The 16091-nt window shown below is 37.9% G+C and overlaps 1 protein-coding gene across 1 annotated transcript; it reads right to left on the bottom strand.

The window, feature by feature from the left end:
- Positions 1-832: 832 nt before the first annotated feature.
- On the bottom strand, positions 833-15954 carry LOC308705464 (uncharacterized protein). Its single transcript, XM_081390487.1, has 12 exons — positions 15435-15954; positions 11365-11460; positions 11053-11283; positions 10922-10944; positions 10435-10550; positions 10283-10340; positions 3611-3917; positions 2470-2565; positions 2151-2381; positions 2020-2042; positions 1545-1654; positions 833-1453 (listed from the first exon to the last, which is right to left on the bottom strand). The coding sequence occupies exons 1-12, from the start codon at positions 15834-15836 to the stop codon at positions 837-839; spliced, it is 2310 nt and encodes a 769-aa protein (XP_081246613.1). The 5' UTR covers positions 15837-15954; the 3' UTR covers positions 833-836.
- Between the last annotated feature and the right edge of the window lie 137 nt (positions 15955-16091).

Genomic DNA, 16091 nt, shown 5'->3' on the forward strand with positions numbered 1-16091 from the left:
CAAAGCCACGCCTCCAAAACACATGAACGCGCACTGCAGAATCAGAATCAGAATCAGAATGAGCTTTATTGCCATGTATGTTTACACACACAAGGAGTTTGTTTTGGTGACAGAAGCTTCCAGTGCAGAAGACAAGTACAGGCATAGTGTAGACAAACAGGAATTACACAAAAAGAAAATATAACACAATAATATAAGGAAAAATCTAAATAATGCAACATAGTACAGTTAAAGATATATATATATATATATATATATATATATATATATATATATATATATATATATATATATATATATATATATATATATATAAAATCTAAAAATAAAAATTAAATATGTATAAAAACATGAATATCAACCCCCCAAAGATTTTAATGATTTATCCATTAAAGTTTTTTGAAGAGCAAGTCATTTCTATTGATTGTTTTGAAATAAAAAGAGAAAAGTATTAAAAGTTTGTGTTTTACAAAGTACACTGTTTTACTGTAGTAATAGAAACTTTATAAGGGTCTGGAATTTGATGATGTGAAATTGAAGTGTAGTTGAAATGTTAATGTTGTTTCAGCATTTGTACTTCAGATTGTAACATTGATGTTAACATTACATTTGTTGTATTTTTAGCATTAAATGAGGCTGCAAATGTGATGTTGGTCCGTTATTGTAATATTAATTTCATGACATTCCAACAGATTTGTTTTTTCACGTTCATTTGTTCATTTATTTTCGGACAACTGGGAACTGGATCTCATAATTGTCATGCTCGGCTTTTCAAAGAAGCCCCTAAGGGGGGCATTTTCTTGCTTTGCCCCCCAGAAATGAGTTCCTGGTCTAATTTAATTTTCTTTTTCTTGCTTTGCCCCCAAGAAATGAGTTAATTGTCTAATTACATTTTCTTTTGCTTGCTTTTCTCCTGAGAAATGAGTTACTGCAATTTCATTTTCTTTTTCTTGCTTTGCCCCCAAGAAATGAGTCGATGGTCTAAATACATTTTCATTTTCTTGCTTTGCCCCCCAGAAATGAATTAATTGTCTAATTTCATTTTCATTTTCTTTCTTTGCCCCCAAGAAATGAGTTACTGGACTAATTTCATTTTCTTTTTCTTTTTCTTTCTTTGCCCCCAAGAAATGAGTTGATGGTCTAAACACATTTTTGTTTTCTTGCTTTGCCCCCAAGAAATGAGTTGATGGTCTAATTTCATTTTCTTTTTCTTTTTCTTTCTTTGCTCTCAAGAAATGAGTTGATGGTCTAATTTCATTTTCTTTTTCTTTTTCTTGCTTTGCCCCCAAGAAATGAGTCGATGGTCTAAATACATTTTTGTTTTCTTGCTTTGCCCCCCAGAAATGAGTTACTGGTCTAATTTCATTTTTTTTGTCTTTCTTTGCTCCCAAGAAATGAGTTAATGGTCTAATTTCATTTTCTTTTTCTTGTTTGCTTGCGATGTTGTCTGAAGCTGAAGAGAGAGAACAGATACACACTCATATACACACATTAAGACAAATAACCACAAAAGTCATTGCTGTGTCTGTCATACTCACTCTTACCAACATTGTCCTGCATCTTCTGTACGACATTGAGCTTCAGGTTGGTCAGGTGATCTGTGAAAGTGATCGTCACACTTGGACTGAGGTCTGGATCTGGAATATATTGGGCTCTGAAACAACATTCAAGAGTCAGAGATGCTGATGGTTCAGTGTGGTTCTATATAGAACTCTAGGGTTCTTAACTCAATTTTAAGAACCCTTTATGCCAAAAAGTTTCAAAGGAGAAATGTCTTAAATTTTTACTTTCATATTTAATTTTAGTAATAAAGTTTACAAGCTTTTAAATGTATAACATTTAATTACCTGAATGAATGTATGAATGGGTTAATTCAAACAAAATCCATAAAATGATGGGAACCTCTACAAGGTTCTATATAAGAAGCGTCTGACGGAACCCTTTAAGATTCCATATAGAACCTCTTCTTCTAAGAGTGATGATCTGAGTTCAGAAGCACAGAGACAAAAACACACAAACCTTTGCAACGTGACCTTAAAGTTCTGTGAAGAAAAATAAAGTAATGTTCATTATTCAGCAAAACTGAGTTTGGCTTAAATCTCTGAAAATGACATTCATATCATTAGAGAATAATGAAGATTAATTGACACCTGCAGGAATGAAACATCTTCAGCCTTCATCTGCTCCTCGATGTCTCTGATTGTGAATCTGAGAGATGAAATCTGTTTGCTTCTGTGCATCATCTTCTTCTTCATCATCTGTCTCTTCTTCTCCTCTTCCTCTCTCAGCGCTGTTTTTCTGGCCGCTTCTTCATCATGTAGAAACTGGTGAAGTTCCTCAAACTCTTCTTTAATCTGAGTCTCAGTGCTTTGAGCATGAAACTGAAATGAAACACAATATTGGCCAAACTAGATCTACATCAGTATCTACACTTCCAGAATTGCATTAATCACATTGTTTATTTCAAACCTTAGTATCTTCAGCAGTTTTACAAAGATTCTGTTCACGATTCACAGATATTCTCAGTTCCTTCTGTAAGCGTTCCAGTGAAGCTTTGAGTATCTCCTGGAAGAAAACAACAAAAACAGTGTTTATTGATAAATTTATTTGATTTTGTTTTTTTTTGCCTCTTTTTTATTTTATTTTTATTTATTTAGTACAGACAGTGGAGGGAATGGATTTGAGCTAACATGCACCACAACAGCTCATTTTTAAAACTTAATCTGATGCACTAAACTGAAATATTACATTAGATAATTTAGTGTTAAAGTCTAAAGAAATAAAACTTTTCAAAAGGATCCCCCCCCCATGTCAGTTAAGCCTAATTCTGAAGCACTTCCTGAAACTATCTGAAGTCTGCGCGCGAATCCATTTGAAATAGCCTACATGAATTTTTTTTTTTTTTTACAGCAAAAAACCTTTTAAATATGTAATTGTGGTGATCAAAGATGAGATTTAAGGGATACAATTATTGACTAAGCTACTGGGCCTATCAGATAAAAAAAAAATCTGAATTGTTGTGTAAATAAATAAATAAACCCACACGAGTAGGCCTATTTTTTTTTTTTTTTTCAGTATTATGTGATCGGTCTTCGTTTAGCTCTGCGTTGTGTTGGTAGATGAACGAGACCGGGCAACAGAAATGACTCAGATTATGCCAGATTTTATTCTGCATGAATAAAAAGTCAATTGAATCAAAACAAGCTCGAGTCTGTGGCCGTCTCTTGTTATAACACCAGCCTCTCTTCAGTCACATTTACCGCAAAGGCGCGAAATGAAGGAGAGCAACCGGAACCAGAACATAAGTCTTAAAGGACCCACGCACCGTATTTAACAATAGGCTACTGCTGAATTACCATATAACCATATAAATATGACATCTCAGTTAATAGAAATCAATATTAGAAAAATAAATGAAATGAAATATTAAAAGAATAATTTCCAGAAAACAAAATAATTAAAGAAATATAACAAATGATAATAACAAATGGAGAGATTTTGAGTGAAATTAATAAATAAATATAACACCCGTTACAATTAGTTTGTCAAAGTGAAATTGTCTATCAATATCAATATTTGATTTAATCAAATGTTTTAAACATCATCTGACCTTATTATGCGCGGCAACTTCATCTACAGGACAGAATCTGTGGTTGGCGTGTTTTCTGGAGTCTCGACACACCAAACACACGGACTGTTGATCATCCAGACAGAAGAGCTTGAGCTCCTCTTTGTGATCTCTACAGACTCCAGATCCAGATTTCTGTCTTCTCTCCTGTTGAAAACTCTCACACATGTTCCTCAAAGCCAAATTTAACGGAGGACGATCATTTGAAGATGTTGTTCGGCAAACCGGACATACTTTAAATGTTTTATTTTCCCAAACCCTCTGAATACAGCTTGAACAAAAACTGTGGCTACACGACAGAAGAACAGGAATTACAAAAATGTCACAGCACACCGGACAAGATAAATCCTCCTCAGACAAAGAACTAGATGCCATTTTTCATAGTTGCTTAGAAATTAATCTCAAAGTTAAGTTTCACTTTCAGTCAAAGCTAGGGTAGGCAGTTTCAGAGAGGGTACCAATAGCAAGCTAGTCTTGAAATCACAGGTTGCCAGGTGCCAGCAAAGTTTTCCAGCCCAAAACCTCGTCAAAAACCATGAGAATGCACAAAAAAACGCCCCCTTTTTTTGTGGCTTGTTTCTCGTTTAAACACATTGAAATAATTAACAAGCTTTAAAATTACCCATTTTTCGACTTAGCCTATCCGATTTTAGAAACCATTTTCAATCAAATGAACGCAAAAGTTGGCTATACTGACTTCAGTCAGACTAAGCCTACTATTAAACTACAAGCTTATGTTACGGAAAATAATGCGATAAACTTAGGCTATCAATGAGTCTGTTTATTGTCAATAAAAGTCGCTTGGAACAAAAGCATTCAGTAACATAAAAACATTGAGTGGATATATGGACATAAAAAATAACCCACTTTAACATTTCAATTATTTCAAATAGCAACATGAAACATGCATAGGTCTATTCTTAGGGCTGGGAGGAAAAAAAAAAAACGATTCACCTAACGTTATCGCGATTTTTTAAAAACCATTTTAAAATCGATTTTTTTTTATTACAGAATATTACCGATATTAATTCAAATTAAATTGCTTTATTTTTGCCCTTGCTTATAAACAGGCCGGTTTCACAAAGATAGACTTTGACTATGGCTTAGATATAGTAGATAGTCAGACTTCAGATAGACATCTAAATCAGACCGTTGCACAAAGCACTTAAGACTCTGACTATCTTAAGTAGGACTACACTGCAATGCATTCTGGGTAAAATAAGACACTTTTCAAAACAAAAAACATGGCGGATCGAGTAAGCGCATTCAACCGCTCGGTGCAGTTTACCCGAGCGGAAAATATGTGTTTGTTGGAGGAGTATAAATGACGGAGTATGTTTTTATGTTCACTGTTCGATCGCGCCCGTGCCTCTCTCTCTCTCTGACACACACACACACACACACACACACACACACACACACACACACACACATTCCAGCATTGCAATCTTGAGATCGCATGCAGCCTGTTATGCAGCGTTCACACCAAACGCGAATAGAGCGTCAAATTCTTTTGAATCCATTCGCACGTTTGAAGCGAGCGTTTGAAGCGAAATAGACGGGCATTCAGAGCTATGACTCCACTATGACTCTACTACCCCCTGTTTGAGCAGTCACAGTGTGTGACGCTTGCGTATGAAAGGGAGCGCGTCGATCGTTGCTCGCGTTGACTATGTTACGGTTACAAGGACATTTTACTTGGGAATGTAGTAACAAGAAGAAATGTTTAAATTATGAGCCATTTTCCCTTTTCTTTTGGCAGTTTGTAATGTAACTGATTGTTACTGCTGGTTGCCAAGGTAACATAGAGTCTTAGACCTAAGTTAGCCTGGGGGTAAGGTGTCTAATTTTTTAGGTCTAAATTAAGTCAGTCTTTATTTTTGTGAAACAGTCTAACTTGCATTAGACTAGTCTATGAGCAAATTTTAGACTTGTCTAACACTATAGACTGGTCTAAAATAGCTTTGTGAAACTGGCTGGGTTGACAGAAGTTAGCCACTTTCATTCCAACAGAGGATGAAATGTGTCGTTATAGAGCTGCGCGATTCATCTTCAAAAGCACCCAGGCGATCTTCTTCCATTTCGTCTGTCTATTAAACCTTGCTTTCACAAAATCATATCGCAACATTCAAATCTGTGTTGGCGCTGCCGCTGACCCGGAGAGAGTTGTCATGAAACCGCAGTGTCAGTCAGCTAGCTAAGTTTTTATCCACCCGCCCAAAACCATTTTTGCCCGCAAAATAGATTAAACCGCCCAATCTGGCAACTCTGCACGAGATCTCACACTCGCTTCAGAGGTTCTCCAAAGCCACGCCTCAAAACACATGAACGCGCACTGCAGAATTAGAATCAGAATCAGAATGATCTTTATTGCCATGTAGCCTACTAAACCACATGTGAAGCAGCCATTAAGATGCTCAAAAATGCAAATCAGACACATTACTAATAAAACTAAATAATACAAAAATCTATATTTGTTGCTTAAATACAGGGCAGTTCAGTAACAAATATGCTATTTTGACAGATGACGAGATCTGTATTATAGCCAAATAACAATGCAACCAATAAGTTATACAGTAAGTCACAGACAGCAGCTGCATCTTGTCGTTGATGTGATCGCTGAGGGTGTTTTCTTTTTTCGTGAAGATAATTATTTCAAATTTCAAATGAATTGATCTAGTCAAGTACACACCAACGAACTCAGGAAATTGAGATAATTAAATCCAAACCATTTAATCTCATTGGTTGGTTTGAAAATGACTTCTTATCGATGGTTGGCCAGTTTACATGTCAGTCAGTTCTACTGGACTCGAGTTAGAATTACAAATAAAGGTTATATGCAATGCTATACACACACACTTAAGAAAGATGGTTAACCAGGGTTCTCTTTTTCACCGCGTGTGCATACTTGTACCTATTGCACTCAATTTGTGTTACAGCTGCACTCATTGGTAAACTAGGGCATTAGTTATTGTGGTTACTGTGACAACCGCTTAACACACATATCATTGGAGTGCTATATTTATAGCTGATATAAACCCATTGGTTGACCAGGGTTGTTTTCTTAAAGGTAAAGGCGTTATGGCTGCCTCACGCTCCACATGCTTAGGTTCTATTGACCTTATGAATGTGAATGTTAAATTTTTTCTGCCTGTCTAGGCATTGAACATCTCAGGGAGGCTTTAACTGACCCTTGCCCGGAATGTAATTTGATGTCTTTGGAGGTTAGTTAACAAAGGTTGGCAAAATTTTAACCTGAAGATCAAGATTTTTTGGCGCCAGTCAAAACCAAAGTTCAGACTGGTAGCAAGCGCTCAGCTAGCAAAACTAAAGGGCCTCCAAGGAAGAAGCAGACCCCGGATGCAACACTATCTGATGCTGTGCAGGGCATTCAGGCTTTGTTGGCGAAGTAGTTTCCTTCTGCTACTCAGAGCACAAGTAATGAAGTGGGAACATCTGTGCTTAACCCCTTGTTGACCAGGTTCGAACCAGCAGCTGAATGTTCTAGGGATGAACTGAACAGGTTAACTCTAGCCGCCTCAGAAGTCCTGCCCATATTCATTAGTCGCTGATGACTCTTGGAGACTTCTTCTGTGCATGCTCAGTCTCAGCACTCTCATAGTGATGAGGGTTCAAGTATTCAAGGTGCTGGTTCTTCAGTGGCGTTTTCATTGCAAGACACAATCAAGATGTCCCTTGCTATGTTAAATTTGGACCTACCTTCTCCATCGCAGGGGCCTTCAAACCTCTTGCGTCTTCCGGTTGCTCGACCTGAGGATTTCCTGATATCTAGCTGTCCTGACTTTACTGATGTTGTTTTCTCAGCATTTCGCTCTGCATCTTCTTCCAGACCAGTAAGGAATACGGTTATGAGTTGCTAGAGCACCTTCAACACATCGTACTTACGCCAGTAAGCGGAAACTGTTTGTCTCTTGGTGCACAGTTGATTCAACCCAGTTGATTGCCCCATCAGTGGAACTTCCTCCAATATTTGTTGGATACTGGATGTTCTCCAGCCACACTTTAAGTGTTTGTGGCTGCCCTGTCTGCTTATCGAGATCCTATGGAGCAGGTGTCAATTGCTGCAAATAGGCTAGTGGTGGCTTATCTTAAGGGAGCTGTACGGCAAAAGCCACCAATATAGGTAATTTGCGTACCCAGTGGGATTTACGATTGGTGTTGGACAGATGTGTTCATCACTTTGAGACAGCATTTCTGTTAGCCATAACAGGGTCGGTGAGTTACTGCTCTGTCAGTGAGTCCACAGTGTCTCAGGCGGGGGCCAGAGGGCAATAAAGTTACACTTTGGCCGAACCCAGCATTTCAGCCCAAGGTATTGTCACCTCAATTCACAAACCAACCCACTCAGCTGGCGGCGTTTATACAAGAGGACGAGACGGCACTATGTCCAGTCCGTATGTTGAGGGAGTATGTATCAAAGACTGCCCCATCGCACACCACTGACCAGCTTTTTGTCTGCTTTGGGCCCGGATGGAAAGGTTCACCCTTGCCAAAGCAAAGGCTCGCTCACTGGGTAGCGGACACTATTGGTGAGGCTTATCGTTCAACAGGCCATATGTTGCCTACATCTGTCTCTGATGTTCTGGAACAGTGAAATAGAACGCTGGTTACTGGTCGTAACCGTGGTTCTATGAATAGTGGAAGACCGCCAGAGTCTCTGGTCACCTGGTCTCTGGCAGTCTTCCACCATTGACCGTCTCTGGCGGTCTTCCACCATTCATAGAACCACGGTTCCGACCAGTAACAAGGGTTCTAAACACTACAGTACAGAATTAGGGTTCTTTGGCTCGTAACAATAGCAGAACCCTTTTATAAGGTTCCATAAAGGTAAACGTTATATAGGACCTAAATAGTGTTATAAATAACTTTTTTAATAATATTTTATTTTCATTATTATTAGTATCTTTATTTTTTATTAATGTTAGTATTAATAATATAATAATATAATAAAATCTTGTTGCTTCCATTTGGGTTTTACATAAAAAAAAAAAACAATAAAAAAAAACATGGTGTCAGTTAGGTACTTTTTAAAATGTATTAACATGGCAAATTGCAAAAATTAGTGCTCTAACGACAGTTGTTAGCTTAAAACATTAATAATTGACATTGACCATGATAAAGATGTAGTGAAGACCAAGTTCCAGTGAAATATCTTCACAATCCTCTGTCTTTACGTCCATCATTATTTGAGTGGCAGTTCCTCTCTGCAGATGAAGTTATGATATGTGACAGCATCTGAAATACACAATTGAGTTCAGAGATAAAGTTTGTCTGTGCACTTGATTATGTAAAAACAATTATGTTTATGAAGGCCAGAACTAGCAAAAAATTAACAGTATGTGAGCCCTTTAAATGTGTTAAAATGAAAAAGTGATAAAGTCATGGGATAGCTTTAATGTTTTTTTGATGACTGGGTATGTTTATGCATAAAGTAATAATTTACAAAAAAACAATATGGATCATAAATGCAATATTTCTGCTACTGTGGAGAAAAGATGATTCTTAACTGAACAGAGCTGATCACACGTACATGTTCTGTTAAACTAAAAAGAGAAAGACATGATTGGTACGAAACCAGTTACAATATTTAAAGTTATAATTTATAGACATTAAGAAATCATTTACCTGTTGAGAGTGTTGACAGTCTGTAGTTGTATAGCTGAGCTCCAGAATATCAGTAATGAGGTGACTGTGACAGTTACAGATTTGAAAAGGTGGAAATAAAGAACCCTAAACTCTATAGAACCACATTAAGTGTTCTTCAGGACGATACAGTTCTAGATAAAACTGTAGAGAACCTTTAAAGAACCATCTTTTTTTAAATGGCACTGGATAGAATAATCCAAAGCAGTTTCTCTGATCCTTTATCTAGACGTGTAGTTTCTCTTCCCTCTTTAAAAATATGAATGTAGACCTCTTATTTAGAGTGTAAATAAGTTTATTACACTTACTAAGAACTTAAATGTATTATCACTGGTGATTATCAGTGTTATTTTCTGGGAGATGTTGAAACCTCAGTAAGGGATAACGCTTTTACCTCTTACACCCAGTTGCTCCAAAGGTCAAAGACACTTGTTACAAAATTATGTTTAAGATTTTCCCAGTTAGTGACTTTATACAGAAATGATTTCATTTCGAGGTGGCTCCTTGCGGCTTTTGTTCTTTCCTGAAACACTTAAAATCACCTAATCTTTTACTGTGAAGTTACTTCAAAAAGTTGATTTGATATATATATATAGCTGGTCGTCAGTAAAAATGGAGACAATTCCTCCTTTAACCCAACAAAATGTCCTCTATTTTAAGGGTAATTTAAATTCACCTTTCTCTGATTTTGTTTTTATTGAAGGGTAAATACCATATCCATACTTGTAAAATGGAAAAAATATATGCCCTCCTTTAATACATTTCTATGAGAGTTTGTTCGAATGTGTCAGAGCTTCAAATGCTTAAACATAATAGAAAGTCTGAAACTTTGTTTCTCTGTGTCAAACTTTATTATTTTAGCTTTTTCTTCCATGTCTTCACCCTTGCTCTTTTTTTTATTATTCATTTATTTATATTCAATCCATCTCCAATTCAAACTTGATCCCCCGGGGTTTCTTGGACAGGGATTTCATATATTTTACTTATTGCAGTGGCCCTTTTTTGGACAGATAGCATCCAAATATTGGAATCACGTTGAAGTCTGAAGCTGAAGAGAGAGAACAGATACACATTCATACACACACACACACTTTAAAACAAATAACCACAGAAATCACTGCTGCGTTCGGCCTTACTCTTACCAACATTGTCCTGTATCTTCTGTACGACATTGAGCTTCATGTTGGTCAGGTGATCTGTGAAAGCGATCGCCACACTTGGACTGGGGTCTGGATCTGGATCTGGAATATATTTGGCTCTGAAACAACATTCAAGAGTCAGAGATGCTGATGGTTCAGTGTGGTTCTATATAGAACTCGAGGGTTCTTGACTCAATTTTAAGAACCCTTTATGCCAAAAAGTTTCAAAGGAGAAATGTCTTTTTACTTTCATGTTTCTTGTCGATTTTTAGTAATAAAGTTTACAAGCTGTTAAATTCATAAAATGTAATTACTTGAACAAATTAATGGGTTAATTCAAACTAAACCCATAAAATCCATAGAATGATGGGAACCTCAACAAGGTTCTATATAAGAAGCGTCTGACGGAACCCTTTAAGATTCCATATAGAACCTCTTCTAAGAGTGTGATGATTTGAGTTCAGAAGCACAGAGACAAAAACACACAAACCTTTGCAATGTGGCCTTAAAGTTCTGTAAAGAAAAATAAAGAAATGTACATTATTCAGCAAAACTGAATTTGATTTTAATCTCTGAAATTGACATTCATATCATTGGAGAATAATGAAGATTCATTGACACCTGCAGGAATAAAACATCTTCAGCCTTCATCTGCTCCTCGATGTCTCTGATTGTGATTGTGAGAGATGAAATCTGTTTGCTCGTCTCTTCAATCCTCTTCTTCATAATCTGATTCCTCTTCTCAGCTTCCTCTCTCAGCGCTGTAATTCTGACCGCTTCTTCATCATGTAAAAGCTGGTGAAGTTTTTCAAACTCTTTTTTAATCATAGTCTCTATGCATAGAGCGTGAAACTGAAATTAGAGACACAACAATATTGGCCAAACTAGATCTACACTTCCAGAATTACATTAATCACATTGTTTATTTCAAACCTTGATATCTTCATCAGTTTGAAACAGATTCTTTTCACGATTCACAGATGTTCCCAGATCATCCAGTAAGCGTCTCAGAAAAGGTTTGAGAATCTCCTGAAAGTAGAAAACAAAAAGTGTCCTTTGTTAAATTCCCAGGTTTTTGCCTTTTATTTTAACACTTAAAACTCTCCTTTGACCACCGAAATTAAATAACTTTTTTTTAGCTTGAATGTAACTCGACACCCTTGCCTCATTTTGTATTTGCAGTATATGAGCCCTGCCTCCACTCACTCACCTCAGAGATCAACTCGTTGAGGATCACACATTGATCTGATTGGTTAAGGTAGTTTGTGACGCCAGAAACACCAAAGCTTGAGTTTACTCTTCTGCTACACATTTATAAGTATTCGTTCTTTCAGAGATGGGAAGTAACGAAGTACAAATACTTTGTTACTGTAGGCCTACTCAAGTAGATTTTTCAGATATTTTTACTTTATGTGCCGACTTTTTACTTTTACTCCATACATTTTAACATGGATATCCGTACTTTCTACTCCTTACATTTAAAAAAAAAATTGGCTCGTTACTTTAGTTTAAAATAATTTCAGTAGAGTCGTTATTATTTTTGCATCATCAACTCTTCGCAGGTAGTTTGATTGACAGGCGATCTTACCAATCATAATCCGCCATTTTGTCCGACAAAGCAGTCAGGAGTTAGTAGATTAACATTGGAGGATTTGAACGACGTCTTTTCGCGTAAAACATCATTCCCTCTTATGTTCATTCATGTTTATTTTATGCTAATTAACTAGAAGGAAGAGATGATCGGTTCACAAGCAGCTTTAATGAGGCTCTACAGCGATCTGTCACGACACATTAAAGAGCCACAAAACGGTATTTATTGTTTACATTTCTTAAAAAAAAAAAAAAAAAAAGACCAAATTTGAAAGGTGAGACTTAATATAAAAAAATAGCCTGGTCTGTCTTGTCTCTCAGCACCTTGTCAGTGTCCTCTCTGCTCCGCGATGTGCGTTTAAAGGGACACTTCACCCATTAGCATTTAGCTTTGTATTGTTAGAAACCCAGTCATATATTATAATGATCATGGATTTTTCCTTTATTTTTGCCTGAGATGGGAGAAATAAGGATTTTAGTGTTTTACTTCCTGCTTATTATGACGTAAAAATCGTCATTTTGCGTCACAATAAGCAGGAAGTCAAAATTCATTGAAAAGTGTATAGACTACAAACACTAGCTTATTATTATTCCAGGGGGTGGGACCCACTCACCCTACAGGCCTATTATAGATCAGTGGGTGGGACTAAACTTACAGAAACGAAAATGAAAATCCGCCATCTTTTTTGGAAGCTATGTAGCTAAGCTAACAAGCGCTTATGGAGTCAGATTTACGAGAATGGCTGGAGGAACAACTCATGATATGGAAGAAGAGGATTTTCAAAGTCTGTTGCTCGAAACAGATGTTCGTGGCTATCTATACGAGCCGCAATATAGCGCAGAGCAGCTGAGGCTGATGGAGGAACAGGAGGCGGCGGCTGCAGCCGAGGCCGGAGACCTGCCTGTCGCGTCCGAGGAGCCCGGGCGTGCTCGAGCTGCTGCGGACTGGTGGTGCCTGTGCTCTCGTTGTGCGCCTACGGACACAGAGCTAGAGTCCGTCTGCTGCCAAGAATTTCAAAGATGCCAATTTCTCCTCGAAGAAATATCTGAGGCAGACAAGGACACGGATGTTTGCGTTGTGAACCATCCTAGTTTCGCCCCGCATATGGACAGAGGCGTCCTGGAGACATATTTCAGAATTCCGAAGATAAACTGGAAACGCCAGCCGAAGCCTGCAGGGACAAATGGACGTCTAACTGTAAAGTAAGTGTTTCAATTTTATTTATTATTCATTTCGTGAAATGTACACAATTTCTTCAAGCATTATTATCACGAAGTGATTCCCGGTTAATACGTAACGTCAACTGTAAACTGTTTGTGGTGTTTTGGATTAGTGGGAGTGGCTTGTGGAGCTGTGCAAATGTGTTGCATTGTGGGAGTTGTGGTTTACCATACAAAGTTACTTTCTGTAATAACTCGGTCAAAAAGGCACCAATTTAGAAAATTTCAATACATTTCAACTACATATATGACCCACTTTCAATGAAGATCAATGTTCCCACGGGTGAAGTGTCCCTTTAAGTGTGTGAGAACATGGCGTGGCGTGAGAGCGGCGTCGCTTGCCGGACATAGCAAAAGTAACTAGCAAAGGGAACGTAAGGGAATGGTTTGGGACTGTTCGCAAACCGGTCTTTCCGAACGGTCAAATTAATGGGAATATACGTTGCACACTTGACCCATCACTACAAAACGACTACTCGACAGATTCGGCGGCATTCATTCACGGAAAAATCATTACATAGCCTAAATGTAGATTCAAATGTTAAGGGGAAGATTAAAAAAAGAGAAACTGGGTCTGTGACTTCTCACAGAATCACAATTGAATTCAGAATTGAATTCATATCTTGCTCAGTCAGAATCTCATTAACCTGGATGAGTCTCTGTCACAATAATCATATAACGTTAGGCTATGTGATGTTTTAGGCCTATTGGCAGACATCCATTTAAAATGTAGGCAATGGCATATAAAGAACCTTTTGTCCATATCCACTTATGCCGAGTTCAGACTGCACGATTTTAGCTCGCCGACAGGTTGAGAAATCGCCGACAAATGCCCGAAATCACAGGCAAATCGGTGCTCGTTCACGCGAGTGACAATCACGCAGTGTGAATGAGCAAAGACGGGATCTGAGAGAATCACCGACGAGTCGCCGACGCCCGTGAGATATTTGGCATGCTTAATATCTGGACCTGTCGGCGATTCAAAATCCTGCTGTGTGAATCTGACTGAAAACTACATCGGCGATGACCGACAGCCAATGAGAGAGCAAGATACAGAGCAGCGGGGAGTTATAGGCCACAATATCAGTATTTTAATAGATATATTTACAATTATATCAAACAGAAACAAAGCACAAACATTTGCTTGACCAGCAGCAACAGCAACACATTGCAAAATTATTTATTTACCCACAACTCTCTTTGCAGAACACACAGTCCTTGCTCCCCTCGTCTTCCCAGCCATTTCCTCATGCATAATGTTTTTCTTTTTCTCCTTTTCGCTGCAAATCAGTGCACCGACAATTTGGATCGCAAGCCTCTTGCAGGCTATCATTTTTAATAACAATTTCAGTCTCGCGCGAGAACTGCGGTCTTACGCACGCGGGATTTTGCGCTATTTCCTTATCACTTCTCGCGTGTGTTTGGTTGCGAAACGTAGTTTGCGGACCAGATAGAAGTTGTCGGCGACTCTTCCTCCTGAAAGTCATGCAGTGTGAAACCTCCTGTCGCCGATGCAGTGTGAACACACCAGCAACTGAATGTTACCCCAGATAGTCACGCAGCAGTGTGAAAAGAACAGTGACCCGACTACTTTGAAAATCGTGCAGTCTGAACTCGGCTTTAGTTTTCTCAGCTTGCATTCTAGTAACATTTGTGTGGTCCAGGTAGCTTTGCATAAAAAAAAGGTGAATTTGCAAGGCTATTTTTACTTTTACACTTTTCAAAGTAAATTTTCAAGCCTGTACTTTGTTACCTTTACTTGAGTAAATAAGTAAATCAGTACTTCTACTTTTACCAGAGTATTTTTTAACACAAGTATCTGTACTTCTACTCGAGTACGAGAAGGGAGTACTTTTGCCATCTCTGCGTTTTTCACACACACAAAATAAAGTAGGCTAGCCTACATAGGCTAATTTTAATGGTGACGCAGGAAATATCTTAATATCAGACGTATTTATTTATTCTGAGTGAGGTGTACTTAGAATTATACTTCACAGATGCAGTGTAAACTACACACACACACACACTTTGAGTTTCTAAATTCCTCTTTTGGTTTCATAATTTAACAAAAAAAAAAATCTGTATTGTTTCTGTGTGAATAAACCCACACCAGTATCGGTTTGTCATTGTGAAAATGTCTTTCAATATTGAGATTTGATTTAATCAAATGTTTTAAACATCATTTGTCTGACCTTATTTTTCGCGGAAACTTCATCTACAGGACTGAATCTGTGGTTGGCGTGTTTTCTGGAGTCTCGACACACCAAACACACGGGCTGTTGATCATCCAGACAGAAGAGTTTGAGCTTCTCTTTGTGAACACTGCAGACCGTTTCACCTTCAGATCCAGATTTCTGTCTTCTCTCCTGTTGAAAACTCTCACACAGGTTCTTCAAAGCCAAATTTACCGGAGGACGATCATTTGAAGATGTTGTTCGGCAAACCGGACATTCTTTAAATGTTTGATTTTCCCAAACCCTCTGAATACAGCTTGAACAAAAACTGTGGCTACACGACAGAAGAACAGGATTTACAAAAATGTCACAGCACACCGGACAAGATAAATCCCCTTCAGACAAAGATATAGACGCCATTTTTCATTGTTACTTAGAAATGGAACTCAAAGTCAATCTTTAAAGTTTCAGTTAAAGTTAGGATAGGCCAAGGGTTTTCAAACTGCACAATTTGTATACTCTCTCATCTAACACACCTGGTTCAACTCATTAGTTCATCAGCTCATTAGTAGAGAGAGACTGCAAGACCTGAAGTGGGTGTGTCTGTCAAATAAGGGAGACATACAAATGCCTTGTCCAGATACACACACTTGCGGTCTTTGCACTTGACCACTT

The sequence above is a fragment of the Scardinius erythrophthalmus genome (assembly GCF_964197995.2).
Source record: "Scardinius erythrophthalmus genome assembly, chromosome: 17".
Lineage (NCBI taxonomy): Eukaryota > Metazoa > Chordata > Actinopteri > Cypriniformes > Leuciscidae > Scardinius > Scardinius erythrophthalmus.